We start from the raw sequence: 1,014 nt of genomic DNA on the forward strand, positions 1-1,014 counted from the left end.
CCCCGGTGTGCCCAGGCCAGGGCTTACCCCAGGTGCGGGCCCCCGTTCATGAGGTCGAAGACTTGGGCTGGGTTGAGGAACTGCTTGAACTTGCGCAGAAACTTGACACCCTGGTTGTCCCCACTCTTGGAGTTGACAAAGGCCAAGAGAGGGCTGGAGCAGGTCGAGGGGCAGGTGGCCTTCCAGAAACCTGCAGCGAGCCCAAGCACATGAGCCCCCAGTCCCAGCTCCCACCCCCTGAAGACACTGATGGAGGCACCTTAGGAGAAGAGAGGCCATGGGCACACCCTTGACTGCACTGTGCCCGACCCGCAGGGTGCTGGGGCCAGACAGGAGGGACAGTGATCAGGGTGCCCAGGGGATGGTGAGGGGTGGGAGTAAGAGTAAGATTTGGCAATGGGAATGGGTTTGGGGGTGGGAGGGGGGTGGGTAAAGCAATGGGCATGGCGATGGGCGAGCCTAGCACGAGGGCAGATGCCAGTTAGGTACCTGCTCCATCACTGTCCCTGCAGGCACAAAGTGTGTCACCGAGCTTACTCGCATCCCCAGCCTGCCACTCCAAAAGGGGCAGCGGTGGTGGGCGCAAAGGACGGCCAGTTCCTCGCTGTGCCAACAGCCCAACTGGGACAGAACCAGCAAAACCACATGGGAAGGGTGCACAGTCCCACCTCGGGAGCTCCCAGGGCTGGCACTGGCAGCCAGCATGACCACAGGGGACCAGCCGCAGTGCCGGGTGGCTGTACTGTCACCCCAGCTCTGCGGTACTGTCACCCCCAGCTCTGCCACCTTCTCCTACAAGGGCTCTGGCAGGGTGGGCGTGAATGACACAGAAGCCCTGGGAGGCTTGGCAGCCAGCACCATGCTCTTAAAGAAATGAGATGGGGAATGAAGTGTGCCCGAGGCAGAGGAGGACAGATGATCAATCGCTGGCCCACAGCCCGCCCTCGCCTCAGGCACATCTTGGCCATCCCAGTCCACGGGCCACGGGCTGGTGCCTGCTGGCGCCTTCCCTTG

The 1,014-nt window shown here is 62.5% G+C and overlaps 1 protein-coding gene across 1 annotated transcript in view; it reads right to left on the reverse strand.

Annotated features, from left to right (window-relative positions):
* DGKK (diacylglycerol kinase, kappa) overlaps positions 1–1,014 on the reverse strand; it is a gene marked incomplete at its 5' end in the record, with an annotated part of 10,736 nt that overhangs the window by 7,382 nt on the left and 2,340 nt on the right. Inside the window, 1 exon segment of the mRNA XM_010296280.1 lies at positions 28–190. Coding sequence (XP_010294582.1) covers positions 28–190 — 163 coding nt within the window.

Source organism: Phaethon lepturus, unplaced genomic scaffold (genome assembly GCF_000687285.1).
Source record: "Phaethon lepturus isolate BGI_N335 unplaced genomic scaffold, ASM68728v1 scaffold14501, whole genome shotgun sequence".
NCBI classification, from domain to species: Eukaryota; Metazoa; Chordata; class Aves; order Phaethontiformes; family Phaethontidae; genus Phaethon; species Phaethon lepturus.